The sequence below is a fragment of the Aricia agestis genome, chromosome 22, assembly GCF_905147365.1.
Source record: "Aricia agestis chromosome 22, ilAriAges1.1, whole genome shotgun sequence".
Lineage (NCBI taxonomy): Eukaryota > Metazoa > Arthropoda > Insecta > Lepidoptera > Lycaenidae > Aricia > Aricia agestis.
Window position 1 is genome coordinate 5,426,450 of NC_056427.1, and position 16,003 is coordinate 5,442,452.

General features: G+C 36.7%; 1 protein-coding gene across 4 annotated transcripts in view; it reads left to right on the top strand.

The window, feature by feature from the left end:
* The window catches only part of LOC121737967 (calpain-B), a 59,671-nt gene that overhangs the window by 8,876 nt on the left and 34,792 nt on the right, over positions 1-16,003 (top strand). Inside the window, exons 1-2 of one of the 4 annotated variants that reach the window (XM_042129717.1) lie at positions 3,924-4,005; positions 7,298-7,538. The exons of 1 other annotated variant lie outside the window; for it this stretch is intronic. In XM_042129717.1, the coding sequence (XP_041985651.1) occupies positions 7,353-7,538 (186 nt within the window). In that variant the 5' untranslated portion in view covers positions 3,924-4,005; positions 7,298-7,352. Of the gene's footprint in view, positions 1-3,923; positions 4,006-4,033; positions 4,055-7,297; positions 7,539-16,003 lie in introns of those variants that run through there. 2 more of the 4 variants (XM_042129718.1, XM_042129719.1) reach the window with 2 other exon arrangements.

Here is a 16,003-nt window from a genome sequence, read left to right on the forward strand (position 1 = left end):
GTTGAGGAATTTAATAAAGGTTTCCATAAATACTTGAACTGTATAATATGAAAATGTCAACGAACTGTTTATGCTAGAGTTTATGACGACGATGTTGTCACAAATTAAGATCAAATTAGAAATTCCTCTTTTTAGGGTTCCGTACCCAAAGGATAAAAACGGGACCCTATTACTAAGACTTCGATGTCTGTCTGTCCGTTTGTCCGTCCGTCTGTGTGTCTTCAGGCTATATATCAAGAACCGCTATAATAGCTAGACTTATGATTTTTTCACAGATTGTGTATATCTGTTGCCACTATAACAACAAAATATACTAAAAACAAAATAAAATTAATATTTAAGGATGCTCCCACACAACAAACGTAATTTTTTCGGCCTTTTTTGCTCGATATCAATAATGGTAACAGGTAGGCTTTTGAAATTTTCTTAGTATTTGATTATTCTATATTAATTAATAAGAATAATAAAATAAAATAAAAAAATAATTGAATAATCCCATAAAAAAAAACACCATATTTGGCCTATTTTCGCTCTATAACGGTACGGAACCCTTGTGAGCGAGTCCAATTTGCACTTGGCCGATTATTATTTATAATGATTGAAAAGCAAAAAAACTAGAAACTGAACACCACATTTCATTGGGCTCGAAGGACCTTTTATTTACTTTATAATAAGCCAATTGCATTTGATTGCATTCAATCACGAGCTAACTAAACTAATTATTTAGTTCTATAAACTACATAGGTATTGCTAAAAATACTTGACAGTAAGAACGCCAATTTGAAAATTTAATTTTAAAGAAGTAAAAAATATATTTCATTCACTTGTTGCACGTACTTGTGTACTAAAAAGTTACCTTTTATGGAACTCCATATTATATATTTACTTGTATGACCTTTAAAAACCAGTTCAATTGAGGTTACAAGTCAGCGGCTTAACCAAAATTATTTAAGTACGTAGTTTTACATTTACATTTAAAATGGATTAACTTCAGAAAAATAAAAATCAAGAGTACGGATTCGTTTGTAACAATTGAATAATTAAAAAACCCGAATACTTAAAAATTATAGACTTTGTCACTTGCTGCTACATTCGTTAAAATAGGACCACTAGTTTAGCTGCTTTAATAGCACATTCTTACATAGACTGCCAAAATCATGACCCTTCTTTTGACTTCGCTGTAGTCGGCTAAAAAACCTGATCGTTGCTTTTATTTAGGTGGGAAAATCTTAATTGTTAAAGTCTTACATTGAAACATCCATACTAATATTATAAATGCGAAAATATCTCTGTCTGTCTGTCTTGCTTTCACGCCAAAACTACTGAACCGATTGCAATGAAATTTTGTATACAGTTATTCTAGAGTCTGAGAAAGGACATAGGCTACATTTTGATGTGGGAAAATATCTTATTTCCATGAAAATTTCGATGAAAATGAATTCGCATTGCGCGTGTCCAACGCTCATCCCGGGGGTCCTGGGTTCGAGTCCCGCAGGCGGAACAAAAAGTTTTCAATGTTCCTGGGTCTTGGATGTGTATTAAAATAAAATTTCAAAAATCTTAAACATATTTTATGTATAATATTATAAAAAATCCAGAAATATATCGATGGAATGAACATTTTAGTTCTAATACGATTCAACAGATGGCGTTTTATTTTTTACTTTATTGTAACATAGAACTAATCATACTTATTAGTTAGTATGTTTTTGTTTATAGTTTTTAATACGTTAGAATATTATGTTTAATAATATTATCACTTGGTATAATAATAATCAATCTATCTTATCTTATGTAGAACTCCTACTGCATTTCTAATCCATACTATCCATACTAATATTATAAATGCGAAAGTATCTCTGTCTGTCTGTCTGTCTGTCTGTCTTGCTTTCACGCCAAAACTACTGAACCGATTGCAATGAAATTTTGTATACAGTTATTCTAGAGTCTGAGAAAGGACATAGGCTACATTTTGATGTGGGAAAATATCTTATTTCCATGAAAATATCGATGAAAATTAATTCGCATTGCGCGTGGCCAGCGCTCATCCCGGGGGTCCTGGGTTCGAGTCCCGCAGACGGAATAAAAAGTTTTCAATGTTCCTGGGTCTTGGATGTGTATTAAAATAAAATTTCAAAAATCTTAAACATATTTTATGTATAATACTAGCTGTTGCCCGCGACTTCGTCCGCGTGGACTTTAGTTTATAGCGCGCGGTGTCAACAAAATTTGTGTCAAATTTAAAAACTTTTTAAAACCCTGGTAAGTGCTTCCGGTGTAGCGCGGCTTTTAATTAATCAAAATACCCAAAAACAGCTATACAGTGTGCACATAATCTATACTAATATTATAAATGCGATCTAAGTTATAATGCGAAGTATCTCTGTCTGTATGTCTGTCTGTCAGTCTCGCTTTCACGCCAAACGCCAAAAGTATCTCTGTCTGTCTGTCTGTCTGTCTGTCTGTCAGTCTCGCTTTCACGCCAAACGCCAAAACTTCCGAACCGATTGTAATGAAATTTTGTATACAGATAGTCTAAAGCCTGAGAAAGGACATAGGCTACTTTTTTACTGGAAAAAAGGGTTGTAAGGGGGTGAAAATGCATAAATTTGTTCAAATTAAGTTAGTTCCAACAATTCATAATAGATGGCGCCGTGCGTCTTCTACATCGCGCTGACGCTTGCTCAAAAGTCTTTCTATAAGACGTGGTATCATCTTTTTAAGTTTCGATTTTTTTCGATTGGTATATCTATTCTACGGTATTAAATAACTCAGTACTTTATCTGTGCAGTGACGTAACCTTAAATCTATCAATGATAAATAGTTTATGGGTAAAGTTGTGTAATTGGAGGGCTAAATAAGCTTTAAAATTTGGCATAAAATATAAAGTTTAATATAAAAAAATGAAATACTTATTGTGTGCACACTGCACAGCTGTATTGATTTAAGGGGTACCAGGGTTTTTTTATAAAAGCTTTTGACACCAATTTTGTTGACATCGCGCGCTATAAACTGAAGTCCACGCGGAAGAAGCTAGTATTAAATATAACGAACGATTTATTGGGAGCCTAATTCTTGCTCTTCGAACCTCGTTTCGACTATAGGATTAAAAATATTATTATCTGGTAAATAATATCCAGGAAATGCTCTGCTATTATTTATTAGTTGTCATAAAACTAATACGTTGACTCAGATATTTATATACTAACTGTTATGCTCGATCAAAGCATTACTAGAATGCTGGCATGCGCAGTTCACACATTTACATACAAGCACTTTAATTAATGCAGAATGTCCATAACAAGTATATTGACTCTCTCGTATATGGAATTCTATTTGTTGAGTTCTGTGCAATATATTGTCTGAAGCTTCGATTACTTCGTCCAAAATGACACGTTGAGCCATTCGGCTGCCATGATTTGCAGTCATAAAAACATTAAAGATTAAAGCTTTCTCCACATGTAATTTTTTAGATGTTTACTTATTTAAAAAATTGCGGCTTTGGTTCTAAACACCTCACTAAAAATGCTCATGTTTAGGTGGGACTTAAAATGATAACTGTATTGCGGTTGAATTTTAACATTAAGGAATAAAGATTCGTTACTTGATAAAGAAATAATAAATCAAACAAAAAAAAACACTCCGTGTATGGGACCATCATCAGTGTTGCTAGTAATGAACTAAAAGTGATTCTAAGATAATATCAAGTTCTCTTTACAATAATAGGTAAACAAAAAACAAATTACAAGTAAAAAAGTACAATAACAAAAATTATCTTATTATGTAACAAAATCTAATAAAATCAAAATATGAACGCAGAGAAACGTAGTGTGTGGATTGCGACCATTATTGCGACAGCAACTGACGTCATTTTTCTGACAGGAGCCTCCGCCTATAACGCGACTAATTGCGATAGGTCACACAACAACTCTGTGCTCACGTAAAATAGATACATTCGAATGGGCAGAATTATATTCATTTGTCAATTGAAATCTGAGATTTGTGGTTGTGTTTTTGTGCTATTTATTTAATTTATTTACCTTAAATTAAATAAGTGAGATGTAAATGTGGTTAAATATCTCTTGTGCAATGTGCTATGCGTTTTATATCGGCAAGAAACGTGTATTTCTAATGGAAATCATTTTAAAAAATCTTACGGAATTTTCAGTGTCTCTCTGATGATCTCATAGCTTATTTTGTATTATATTACACTTATTTGCGGTGTTTCAACTAGAAAAACGTATAATTTTATAGCAGTAGCTCAGTTATGCCGTTAGAAAATTGCTACATTTATTGACCTACTTAGGATAGACCACTTGGCGCTGTATTTATGCTGTGCACGTATTTATAATTTCCAACGCCGTATTTATTATAAAAAATGTAATTAATTGCAAAATGTATCTTTCGTACGTGTTCAAAACGTTAAAAGTTATCACTTGTATTATTATGCTTGTATGCATTCAGAATGTAACAATTCTCTAACATGATTGTTGAATATGAAAAAATATTTAAATACAGTCTTGATATATTATTGAATACATTATTATATTATGTTTATTATAACAATATTAATAACTTAAAATTATTATGAATAGTAATCATTTTCATCCTTACTTTGATATACAAATTTAAAAAGTATTTTGACTTCTTTTTCTTGTTACTTAAATTTAATATATTCTGTCTATAGGTTAGTATATTCTAAAGCTACATGCTAACATGACCTATCCCAACAATAGCTAAAAAATATCAATTGCTTATCCACACGGTGCATTTTTAACTTATCTTCTAACAAAAATTTTATCTTATCTGTTTAAACTAATAATAAGTGTCATTCTTAAAAACGCTGAACACCAAATCCCAATATTGTTAGAATAGCATCAAAGTAGGGTTGTTGAGGAAGTGATTATGAGGAAGAGGAGGAGGAAGAGGAATTTTCACGCGCAAATTTAGAGGATGCGGATGAGGAAGAGGATATTTTTTGAGGAAGAGGATGCGGATGAGGAAGCGGATGAGGAAGAGGATGATAGGAAATTATAAATACTAGCGGACCCAACCCAAAAGTCTTTGTCCTGTCTGTACATAACTAGGTACATACATTACACAAAAATTAATTAAAAGGGCATTTTCCAGTGGACCAAACTATGAATCTAAGCCATTCTCACACACACTATTGTGTGTGTGAGAAAAATTGGTCCAGCAATTAAGGAGGAGTTCAGTAACATATACAATGGCTTTATACAGCCGTAGTGAGACCGATTACCACATATGACTGCGTAGTGTGGCAAAAAAGGCTGAACAAGTAAATTGTCGTAAGAATCTGAGCAGCGTCCAGAGACTGGCATGCCTAATAATCACAGGTGCGCTTTCGTCAATACCCATCGCTTCCCTCGAGGCTCCGATCAACCTAACTCCGCTTCCTCTGCTTGTTCAGATGGAGGCCAGAAAGGCGGCTCTCAGGGCCAGGACGGCGGGCAGGACGAATTAGGCCTCCACCCCATTTAGACAGCTGGAACAGTCTCTTCGTGAATCACCCATCATGGACATGCCATCAGATGCCATGATCAAGGTGCATAGATTTCCGAAGCAATATCAGGTTCTTGTACCTGCCAGGACTGGGAAGGAAATATCCCAATTGATATTCGCCCTAGCGATATAGTTTGGTTCACGGATGGATCAAGGAAAGAACCGTGCGGGAGCCGGATTCTACGGGGGCAAGCCACCAAGAGGCAAACATGCCAGTTTGGGGGAGTTTGCGACCGTGTTTCAGGCTGAGGTCTTCGCAATCATCGGTTGCTTACTAGAAAGCCTAGAGATGGCACTAGTTAACAAAAATATTTTTATCTCTCTGATAGTCAAGCTGCACTCAAAGTACAGTCAGTACTTTGAGTGCAGCTGCAGAAGTTTCGTCGAAATTGGTTCTGGAATGCATTGAGACGTTGAACATGCTAGGAAGGGACAATAAAATACACCTAGTATGTGTCCCGGGCCACAGTAACGTCCCCGGCAACGAAACCGCAGACGAACTGGCTAGGCTTGGGGCCGAGAGTCTCATATATGGCCCAGAACCGGTCTGCGGAATATCTCCCAGTACTACAAAGCAAGTGCTCGAGGAATGCGTTCGCGAACTAAGCAGAAAGCAATGGGTTGAGCCTTTGGCCTTGAACACTCCAAGGCACTAATTCCTGGCTTTAACAAGAAACTGTCAGAAATAGTGCTCACCATGGGTAGGAATCAATTAAGAATCCTTACCAGAAGCCTAACTGGGCACTGCAAGCTCAATAAGCACCTTAACAGAATAGGTGTTAGTAGCTTAACGACTTTCAGATTCTACGAGGAGGAGGATGAGACACCTATACACCTTCTCCTTGACTGTCCTGCTCTACTACAGAGCAGAAACAGGCACCTTGGTCGCTACGAATACTCATCCACAGAGGAAATGCGTGGCACCAACCCTAACCACATCATTCAATTTATGAGCAGCATTGGGTTGGGGACGGTACTCTAATGCGAAGGAGTCACAATAGATGACCTGCCTTCAGCAATAGAAAAAAAAACATACACAACACACGCACACAAAAAAAAGATGAGTAAATAATACAATTCTCTGGCTCTGGCGTGTGCATTGCCATGATTGGATACGCGACGCGCATGCGCAGTGAAATTCCTCATAAATTCCTCTTAAATTTTGAGGAAGCGATAGCGGAAGAGGATTTTTTTATTTTTATTTATGAGGATGCGGTAACGGTTGAGGAACCCAAAATATTGCGGAACTTCCTCATTATGAGGAAGCGGAAGAGGAATCCTCAGCAACCCTACATCAAAGTAAGGGAATCTTAAGTGTGTAGAAGTTCCTAATACACTAATTCTGTGGTGCACAGGTTTGAGAAAACTATTTTCTGATAGACAGAATGTCTATACTATCTATAGGATTCGAAATTTTGATCTGAGGGCCAAAGCATACCACCATAGACCAAAAAAAATTTCACACACATATCAATTTACACCATATTCTAAGGCCCACAGCATTACCATGAGTTTGTTAATAAACACGGAGGTCACATCATCACAGATGATGTCATAACATAGCGTAATTATCAGTTTCCATCTTATTCTCTACAGAGAGGTGTGTTTTGCTGTTACATTGTGATAAAATATTTAAAAATGGAATTTAAAATTTTTTAATTGTATAAAAAAACGCTCTGGTATTATTCTATTTTTAAAATTAGTTTTTTTTAAACATAGCATAAGCTTAAAGCACAAGAGATTTTTATACCATATCCTCTTACTTTTTATATAGGAAACAAAAATGTCTTAGCAAAGAATGAGACAGTAGTGTAGTGTATTAGACCAAAATGGGTCAAAATGGTGGTGATTTTGGTGCGCTCATCCAAGGCGCAGGGCGGCAACTGCTGAACCAGGGTGGGCAAGTGCTACTCAACTATGGTGCTCAGGCACTCGGTAACATCATCAATGAAGTGTTCCTAAAGAAGGAAGTCGAGCAGAAGAGATTTCTGCCGAGCATTAAGAATTATAAAGTGGTATGTACTGTGTACATTATTTTTTTTAACACAGTTTATGGTACTTAAAATTTAGAGTACATAGACTACAGAGCTAGTCGCAATATAAACAAAATACAGTATACTATCTAGTAGACCATCTATGTTTGTTGTGTAGGTATCTTTTTATTTCATAAAATGAGTTCCATAATTTCCAGAGCATAGCTTTTGTCATAGCATAAATAACATACAGTAAACCATCTTCATATTAGAGCATGGAGATGAAAAACTTTCTTAATGATTAGGTTTAGTCCTGGGTCTTCTAGTTCCAAATGACAAATGAAATGAAAAATGAAAATTAAAAAAACCCTTTGACAGGTTCACTTGTTATTTGTTGTATGTGTTCTTTTAAATATAGTGTTCTCCTTTCAAGAATAATACTTTATTTTATAAATTAAATTTTGAATCACCAACCAAAATTATTAACAAAAACAATATCTAAATAGCCGGTATTAAGCAACTCTCACACAGTTTCTTGACTTACTCAAGCATATAATTAACATCAGACAACGACTAATGAGTCATAGTAATTAGTGTCTACCGATAGCCAAGAAGTCTACAAAGTGTAAATACTAATTTATATTATACAGTAAGTTAATATATTCATAGTAGACCACTTCAGATGCACACACACATAAGCGTGTGATACATGTTATACGTGGGAGAGCCATGCTTCGGCACGAATGGGGCGGCTCGACCGGAGAAATACCACGTTCTCACAGAAAACCGGCGTGAAACAGCGCTTGCGCTGTGTTTCGCCGAGTGAGTGAGTTTACCGGAGACCCAATCCCCTACCCTATTCCCTTCCCATCCCTACCCTCCCCTATCAGCCTATTCCCTCTTAAAAGGCCGGCAACGCACCTGCAGCTCTTCTGATGCTGCGAGTGTCCATGGGCGACGGAAATTGCTTTCCATCAGGTGACCCGTTTGCTCGTTTGCCCCCTTATTTAATAAAAAAAAGCTTGGTTTCAGAGAAATTTAGAGTGCAGTACACTTGCTGTGTGTGATGTGTCTGTTGTTGCTAAATTTGGTTTGTATATAACCAAATTTTGAGTCCCAGGAAAGGACAACACCCATACAGTGCCCGTAGATGCGATAACAGAGCTTTGGCGCAACAAATGTAGTATTATATAACTTTACGATGGTTGTTTCATTTCATGTCCCCATCGAATTAATGCGACAATCGAATCGTTAACACTAGCTAAAAGCCGAGCTTTGTGAGGGCTCGCGTCGTCACACTTGACTGACTGATGATGATACAATGTACTTAAAAAACATTGTCTGACTGATGATAACACATCTACATATGAATAAAAATCACAAAACGTTAAAGCACAAATCAACAGGCGTGATAGTTTTTCCGTAAAGTGTACCACAATAAAAGTAATTGCGCACCTTAAAGCTCGCTTCGCTCGCCCTGATTACAATAAATCGGAAACTTATCGCATAGGTTTATTCATCATATCATCCAATTAAGGCAATTAAATGTAAAGCTGTTGTTTACGCCGGAAATGCTCGCGTGTGTCATCGGACAGAAGAATTCTAGGTATGTTATATTTTATCCTGCTGAAGTCGGACACAGCAACCTAATTTTTGTTCCCTCGATAATCGATTTATTGAGAATAGTATCCTGATAATAGCCTACTGCATACTATTTATATTGTTGTTTCTATGAGAGTCCTTGTTTAGTTGGCATTAGAGTCACGGTAGACCCTTCGATCCTCATTTAGGAATAAATTAGGCGCAGCGCAGACGACAGACTATCCGTGACCGGTGACGGCACTTTTTAGTTTGTGGAAATAAAACCTATGCATTTATATGTATGCAGTAACGCGCCGGACTTTTTGCGCGTCGTATGCGTTACTGCATATAATTGCAAAGGTTCTATTTCCACAGACTAAAAAGTGCGTAACGGAACTCACGGATAGTCTGTCGTCTGCGCTGCTTGGCGCCTTAATGGGAATAGGATAGGGTCCTGAAAGGTGGCCTAGTGTATGCTACTTATATTGGCTATTGTGGTTTGTTTGAGAGTGGTATTTATGTCTATGGGATAAAATTGAAAACGGAAGTTAGTAATCCATGTCAAACAATCATTGCTTCATCTAAATTCTAATAAATTAAACCAGACTTCCTTTGATGTGTAAATGTTATTTACACGACATCGTAATTAAAAACACGTCGTTTGACGAAAATGCTTTTCTAAGAACGAACATTATAATGCCAAAAGGAACTACTGTAATACAACGCAAAGGTTGGAGCAGAGGGCGTTGCTAGCACATACAGTAAATCCGACCACAATCCGACATGTTGCACACGGCATTTTTTTATGCAATAAGCGGGCAAACGAGCAAACGGGTCACCTGATGGAAAGCGACTTCCGTCGCCCATGGACACTCGCAGCATCAGAAGAGCTGCAGGTGCGTTGCCGGCCTTTTAAGAGGGAATAGGGTAATAGGGGAGGGTAGGGATGGTAAGGGTAGGGGGATTGGGCCTCCGGTAAACTCACACACTCGGCGAAACACAGCGCAAGCGCTGTTTCACGCCGGTTTTGTGTGAGAACGTGGTATTTCTCCGGTCGAGCCGGCCCATTCGTGCCGAAGCGTGGCTCTCCCACGTACTGCACACGTCATATCAGAATATTGACAGAAACGTTGTCAAACGTCGAACAAAACTTTTTGTTTACTAGTATCCTATTGAAAAATCTACTATCCTTTGAGATCCATAAAGTTAATATACCTAGCGGAATAGAGAAACAAAGGCCTGAGCAAGAGAGATGTCACTATCAGTAATACTGCGTGGTAAAAAGAGACGTGTGGTACATGACAGCAGCACTCTTTTTTTGACGTCCAATCGGTACGTGCCGCACGTTGACAATTTAATCTCATAGAAATCATGTTCAATCATGCTTGTGTAAGTGTATACGTACACATATTTTTACACACAGATGAAACCAATTTCGGTTAAGTTTGACAGCTCGAGATTGTTGCTCTATTTCGCAGGTATATTACGTGTTACGTGTGATACATGACAGCAGCACTCTTTTTTTGACGTCGAGTCGGCACGTGCCGCACGTTGTAGAATTCATGTTCAATCATGCTTGTGTAAGTGTATACTGTATACGTACACATATTTTTACACACAGATGAAAAACAATTTTGGTTACGTTTGACAGCTCGAGATTGTTGCTCTATTCCGCTAGGTATATTAACTTTATGTTGAGATCACAGTATTGCCCGTACCGCCGCCATATTTGTTTCCGTTGCCTAGCAACGCCGGTAGATATTAACGCAGATTAACGTCGACCTTGCTCGTAAGTCGTAACTCGCTCAATTGAGATCTCTGAAAGGTTTCTATGACTCTTCATGAATGCAGAATATTCTGCAAACTTTGGCGCGAATGGGTCGGCTGGAACTTGGAAGGGAGTGCCACTTATGGCTGGTTTACACGTATTAAGTAGATAAGTAGTTAACTAAATTTTAACTTAATTTTAAGTTACTTCATTGCATGTAAACACAGAATTTAGTAGCAAGTAGTAAGTTAAAATTTAGTTAACTACTTATCTACTTAATACGTGTAAACCAGCCCTTAATGAGATCTGTGAAAGGTGTCTAGACGAATGCAGAATTCGGCGCGAATGGGTCGGCTAGAACTTAAATGAGATCTCTGAAAGGTTTCTATGACACTTCATGAATACAGAATATTCTGGATGCTTTGGCGCGATTGGGTGGGCTGGAAGTGCCAAAAGCCTTAAAAGTTTCTGAAGTGCAAAAGGCCATTCGAGGCACAAAACTTATAATTGTCAAAAGTATGAAATTCCGTGCCTTGTTCATGTTATTCTTAGTCCTTTCTAATATTTAAAATGCGAAAGTGTGTCTGTCTGTTACCACTTACCACTTATCACCCGAACCGCTGAACCGATTTTGCTGAAAAATATACTGTATGGAGATACTGAGTCCCGGGACAGACGTGGGTACTTTTCATCCCGAAAAAATGTACGGTTCCCGCGCGATATACGTATTTCCGCGCAAATGGAGTTGCGGGTGTCGAGTATCTTCTATATAAAATTCTCGTGTCACAAATTCACAATGTTAGTTACCGTACTCCTCCTAAACGGCTTTACTGATTTTTACTAAATTTTAAATGCATATTCAGTATGTCTGAGAATCGGCTACTGGCTACTTTTTATATTGATAAGTACATTTGTTGAATAATTAATAGTAAAATATTACAATTCGAGACTGACGCCGACCATTGTTTGTGCGACGGGATAGCGATGGACGTTGCCATAGTGCCGTACTTATTTAGTCACTTCATTATAATAATATGGGCGAAATACTTTATATGGCAAAACAACGTTGCCGGGACAGCTAGTTATGATATAAAAATCCACAGTCCAACATAGAACCTCCTTCTTTTTGGCATACGGCTTCGCGTCGTTATAAAACATCTCACCTCAAGTTTTACCACTTGAACCGTAGTTTTACCACCGAAATAGTTTCCTTGGATCGTCGCCAAATCGTGCGTGTTTCTTGGATTTTAACTGTTTCTCATAGATCTTGGAATGATAGTCAAATAATCCATACTCGACGACCTCCGTGGCTCAATGGTTACAGTGTGTGGCAACTCAAGCCGGGGGTCGCGGGTTCGAATCCCGCCGACGGAACAAAAAGATTTTCAATGTTCCTGGGCCATGGATGTGTACTAAATATGTGTATGATATAATAAAATACTTAAATATATGTATAGTATAAAAGTATTAAATATATTTCCGTTGTCTGGTACCCGTAACACTTCTTTCAGGTACTTAGCACGGGGCCAGATAAATAAATAAAATAAATTAATAAAATATCTTTTTATTCAAAATGGTACACTTTTTGAAAGTCGAACGAAGAAACTACGTTGCCTACCACCGGTTCGGGAACTACCCCGCCGAGAAGAACCGGCGTAAGAAACTCGCACGGGGCCATCTTTTACTAAAAAAATGGAAAATTACAAAGTTATGGCTTACAGCTATGTAACAAAAATAATAGAAAAGTAACCTGCATGGAGCACATATTCCCAAGGTGTGCTGTCCTCGATTCATTGACTTTATAATACGCTTTAGCACACAAACGTTCTTTAACTGCTTTTTTAAATTTGTCTAAAGGTAGATTTTGAACATTTTCTGGGATTTTATTGTATAGGCGTATACATTGGCCTTTAAAGGATTTGCTTACTTTGGCTAGTCTGAACATTGGTATTGCTAACTTGTTCTTATTTCTAGTATTTACATTATGATTATCACTTTTCTTTTTGAAAATATTTATGTTCTTTCTAACATATAAGAGATTTTCCAAAATGTATTGAGATGTGACGGTCAGAATTCTTATTTCTTTAAATTTTTCTCTTAGAGATTCAAAAGACGACATCTTATAAATAGAACGAATAGTTCGCTTCTGCAGCACAAATATTGTATTAATGTCCGCCGCGTTTCCCCACAAGAGGATGCCGTAAGACATTATGCTATGAAAGTAGCTAAAGTAAACTAATCGCGCGGTCTCTATATCAGTGATTTCACGAATTTTTTTAACAGCATATGCTGCAGAACTAAGCTTATCTATCTGCCAGTTTTGCAATATGTGGACCCCATTGTAACTTACAATCCAGCGTTATGCCTAGGAATACGGTGGTGTCTACTAAATTCATTTTCTCATCATTTTATAGTACACTAGCGACCCGCCCCGGCTTCGCACGGGTATCAAATATATTACAGCCTAGGTCACTAAAAAAAATATTAAAATCGATTCAGTAGTTTTGATGAATAATTTATATTCATTACTACCCGTGGCCCGCATTGGTCGGTACCTACTGCCGCAAAAGCTACGTCCCGCAATTTTTAAATCTGTAATATCTTCGAAAATATTCATTTAAAAATTAAATCATAATATGCTTTACACGCTTTCATACGTGGGAGAGCCATACTTCGGCACGAATGAGCCGGCTCGACCGGAAATACCATGTTCTCACAGAAAACGGGCGTGAAACAGCGCTTGCGCTGTGTTTCGCCGAGTGAGTGAGTTTACCGGAGGCCCAATCCCCTACCCTATTCCCTTCCCTACCCTCCCCTATTCCCTTCCCTACCCTCCCCTATACCCTTCCCTTCCCTCCCCTACCCTCCCCTATTACCCTATTCCCTCTTAAAAGGCCGGCAACGCACCTGCAGCTCTTCTGATGTTGCAAGTGTCCATTGGCGACGGAAGTTGCTTTCCATCAGGTGACCCGTTTGCTCGTTTGACCCCTTATTTCATTTAAAAAAATGCTGTAAAGGGCCATAATCAAAAATGTATTTAAAGTATTTAATTGAATAAGGATTATTGCCGTATTGGTTAAAATCGCTTCGAAAGTTAGCCATTATCATTGTGGGATATCCTTATACGTATATACCATCGCGGAGTTTTCTGTAGACCTTTTCAATGTGTACAATACTTGGTACATTATTTAAATGAAGAATGGACCACGTGAAAGGTCATAGGTTTCTTTTTTGCGGAAAAATGTACGGTTTCCGTGACATTCCTAAATTACGCGGGCGATGTATAGTGATACCCTTCCGCGAGCGCATCGCCGCATTGGTAGCGCGGAGCGCCCACTTCGAAACGGGCGTACATCGCAATATTTTAATTTCGCCATAACTTCTAAACCAAACGTCAAATTTTAATAATTCAAAGACGAAATATATTCTACATAAACTGTTCTTAGTGATGAAATAATTTATTTTGATAAGGATTATTAGTATGAGTAAAATAAATCCGTTTAAATGTAGTCCAATAAAAATCAAGATTTTTAAATAAAAAAATGGTTGGTGTGCCTCACTTGACTTAGATAGGTACTTATAGTGTGTCGCGGACATTTTTGTAGATATTTATAAGATCTACATTTACTTAGAACATTGTATAGTTCTATCTTTTATAGTTTAGGCAGCGTACGCAAAATAAGTAAATTTTCTGGTTGTTTCCGAAAAACTGAAATAGGTATCTTACGGAACCCTATATTTTCCAAAATAAAAAGTAGCCTATGTTACTCGTAAATAATGTAGCTTTCGAATGGTGAAAGAATTTTTAAAATCGGTCCAGTAGTTTTTGAGCCTATTCATTACAATTAAACAAACAAAGAAACAAACAAACAAACAACCAAAGTTTACCTCTTTATAATATTAGTATAGATTGTACATAGACTGACGTGGTGTGAAGCGTCCATAGATATTATTATTATTATACATCCATACTAATATTATAAATGCGAAAATGTGTCTGTCTGTCTGTTTTTTATAGGCTAGACACGTTGCCATTCGTCAAGCATAGATTCTTTAATCCTAAAACAATCCATACTAATATTGTCGATGCGAAAGTGCGTTGGTCCGTCTGTCTGTCTGTTAACCATTCACACTTAAACCGCTAAACCGATAGTGCTAAAATTTGGTATACTTTGAGTCCCGGGAAAGGTACTTATAGGATATTATTATTAATTAATAGATAGATAAATAATCCTGCGCACTATGTAATAACTAATAATGTAACTCTTATATAGCTAGGAATAATGATAACTATTGTATTCAGAACTAAATACTTTTGTAATGAACACTACATAATGGATGAATGAATGAGTCATCCAAGTCATTAAATATTTAGGTTGCATTTAGAATCTAGATAATAGATGTCTAGATAACACAAACTGTACATACTTGTGACATGAGACTTTATATTTTGTGCTTTTAGCTGTAGGTCGATTCTGTTAAATAATTTTTCAAAATACATAGTTTCGAATTTCGATGCAGCTTTACAATCTCAACTTATAGAAAGTTGTAAGTTTAATAAAGATATATTAATTGTGCGAAAAAACATTGTTAGTTGGGACATATATTACTTCTGTCGTTACGTTTTTTAAATAAATAAATATTAATGCCAGAAAAGTAAATGAAAAATAAAATTAAAACATTCAACGCCATCTATGGTATTTACAAGGTACTAAAATATTTTTAATTTTGTTAGCTTCACGTTGCCTTCAGATGGCGCTACTTTTACATTTTTAGATGGATAGAAAATTATTTTTACTGTAAACTTAAAACTAAACAATAGTAGACACAATAGAAGAAACTAAACATTTAACCATGTATACCAAATTTCATTAAAATCGGTTCAACAATTTGATGAATTTTGATTGCGTGAAGATTGATTAGTATGGATTTCATTATTTATTTAAAACTTTTGCGCTCAGCGACTCCTTGATAATTTGGCTGTAAGGATATCGATTTTTCTCAGCAATGACTAACTTAGCTAAGAAATTAAAGTTCATTGTCAGCTGTATTCATCATGTCTTTGTCTTTGAATTACCCATAGCATAACACGGTTGGTCAACTTTTTTAATACAGAATAATCAATCAAAAATACCTCTGTAAAAAATGGATTCTAATT